At 55.3% G+C, this 2,566-nt stretch overlaps 1 protein-coding gene across 1 annotated transcript in view; it reads right to left on the bottom strand.

Moving 5' to 3' along the window:
• DHX34 (DEAH-box helicase 34) overlaps positions 1-2,566 on the bottom strand; it is a 69,112-nt gene that overhangs the window by 28,527 nt on the left and 38,019 nt on the right. The window contains exons 6-7 of the mRNA XM_015569314.1: positions 2,349-2,451; positions 765-982 (exon numbers count right to left, since the gene is read on the bottom strand). Coding sequence (XP_015424800.1) covers positions 765-982; positions 2,349-2,451 — 321 coding nt within the window. The remainder of the gene's footprint in view (positions 1-764; positions 983-2,348; positions 2,452-2,566) is intronic.

Here is a 2,566-nt window from a genome sequence, read left to right as displayed (position 1 = left end):
CCCCCCCCTCCCCCCCCCGCCGAGTGCACAAATTTTTGTGCACCGGGCCTCTAGTATATAGATAGATAGATAGATAGATAGATAGATTGATTGATTGATTTTAGAGAGAGGACAGGAGAGGAATAGAGAAATAGAAATATCGATGAGAAAGAAACACCCATCAGTCGCCTCCTGCATACCCCCCACTGGAGACTGAGCCCGCAACCTGGGCATGTGCCCTCACCAGGAATTGAACCTTGACCTCCTTTTTTGTTGTTAATTTATTGTTGTTGATAATCCTCACCCAAGGAAACCACTGATTTTTAGAGAGAATGGAAGGAAGGAGGAGGAGAGAGAAACATCGATGTGAGAGAGACCCATTGATTGGTTGCCACCAGCACACACCATGACCAGGGCTGGAGATTGAGCCTGTAACCCAGGTCCGTGCCCTTGACTGGAATTGAACCTGGGACTCTTCACCCTGTGGGCTGATGCTTTATCCACTGACCCAACTGGCTAGGGCGAAAGCCAGTTCTTGTTGGGTTTCCTGTTACAGCTGAAAGAACCCTGAGTGAGTCACGAGGTTCCTCCCATGACTCCACGGCTTTGGGGAACAACTCCCTCCTCAATGCGGGATCTGACATTTGAAAGGAACCAGTGCCCCTCAGTGGCCTGGCTGGCCCAGCTCTCCTTGGCCCTGAACACTGGGACTGGTCCTGTCTAAGTGCCTCCCGGTTCCTGGCTGGCGCAGTACCCAGGATCCCGCCCAGCCCTGCCCCGCTCACCTGCAGCACCAGTGCGTCCAGGGCGACCCTCCGAATCTCCGGCACAGCGTAGGGGGCAAAGGCATCGTAGTCGGATTCAGCGTAGAGGCGGAAGCAGACGCCAGGGCCTGTGCGCCCCGCCCGGCCCTTCCGCTGCTCGGCACTGGCCTGGCTGATCCAGAACTCCTGCAGCCGCTGCAGTTTGGCCTGGGGGTCGTAGCTCATCTCCTTCACCTTCCCTTGGGGGGCGGGGGCAGGGGGGAAGGGATGGGCATCTGTGTGCAGCAGCCACATGGGGCCTGCATACACCCGGTCCTCTCCCCAGCGCTTCATCCACTCGCCCTCACTTACTCCTCTGTTCCATGAACACTGACCCACGGCTCATTCTGGGCCCAGCCCTGACATTTGGTTAATGTAATCTTGCATTTCCTCATTCACACATCTTTTCTTTTCTTTTTTAAAAAAAATATATTTTATTGATTTTTTACAGCGAGGAAGGGAGAGGGATAGAGAGTTAGAAACATCGATGAGAGAGAAACATCGATCAGCTGCCTCCTGCACACCCCCCACTGGGGATGTGCCTGCAACCCAGGTACATGCCCTTGACCGGAATCGAACCTGGGACCCTTCAGTCCGCAGGCCGACGCCCTATCCAGTGAGCCAAACCGGCCAGGGCCACACATCTTTTCATTTATTTTTTCAAGCCTTTGTTTACTCAGGGGCTCGGACAGCTGACAAGTGCTGTGAAGAAGCTGCCACGTGGTGGGCACTGTACCTGGCAGCAGGGACACAGCTGTGAGCAAAGCGAAGTCCCTGGTCTCACGGCGCTGAACACGCACCATATCTCATCAATTCCAAGGCCGACCTTTGTTCCTATTGCGCTGTCTCTGATGCATTTTAAAACCACTGGCATGTCAATGTTTAATGGACAGCATTTAAGAATCTTAATGGTACATAAACCCATGGAATGTTTTATCGCTGGCTCCCAGATTCAACACTGTAAGGTAACCGCTAACATTTACTGAGGGTTCCCTCTGTGCCAGGTACCAAGTGTATCCACTCCTTTAAACCTTACAGCCTGAGGGAGGCACTGTCATTACAGCCATTTCACAAAGAACACACAGTGTCAGGGACCCGACCCTGGGCACACAGCCAGCAGGGTCCCTGAGCCGCTATGCGCTGCTGACTTTCCAGAGAAGTCCAACTGGGAGGGCGGACAAGAAGCAGATCAACGGATGTGAAATGTGATGCCCACACCAGGGAGAAAATAAAGCCCCACAAGGAAAGCAAGGCGCGGGAGAAGGGGGAGGTCACGCAGACGAAGTGGACAAGCCAGGCCTCTAGGGGAGACCCTGACGCGGCCCGGGCATGGGATGGAGTGAGCCCTGTGGGTATTTGGAGAAAGACAGTTCTCAGCAGAGACCATAGTCAGTGCAAGGCCCTGCGGCAGGAGCAAGCTTGGAATGTCTGAGAAAGATTTAGACGTTGCCACTGCTCCACAGCCCTCAGCTCTGGTCTGGCGGTCTCGGACTCTCGCTACTGGCACATCTCCACCTCCCACACTCACCCCCCTCTCCGCCCCTGGGTCGCTGGGGCAGCCCTTACCAGAATCGACTACAAAGCGGATCCCGTCGATGGTGACTGAGGTCTCAGCGATGTTGGTGGAGAGGATGCATTTCCGGACTCCAGGGGGGGCCACGTCAAATACCTGGGGGCGGTAAGGAGGTGATCAGGGGCTAAGTCGGCCCTTACTCACCCGTGTGCCCGGGGCCCCCGGGGTGTCTAACCTGGCCTCGGTGCCTCCCACCAAAGCCTGTCCTCCT

This window comes from Myotis davidii, unplaced genomic scaffold, assembly GCF_000327345.1.
Source record: "Myotis davidii unplaced genomic scaffold, ASM32734v1 scaffold566, whole genome shotgun sequence".
Classification (NCBI taxonomy): domain Eukaryota; kingdom Metazoa; phylum Chordata; class Mammalia; order Chiroptera; family Vespertilionidae; genus Myotis; species Myotis davidii.
Note: the sequence above shows the minus strand (reverse complement) of the source record. Positions and strands in the feature narration are given on the sequence as shown.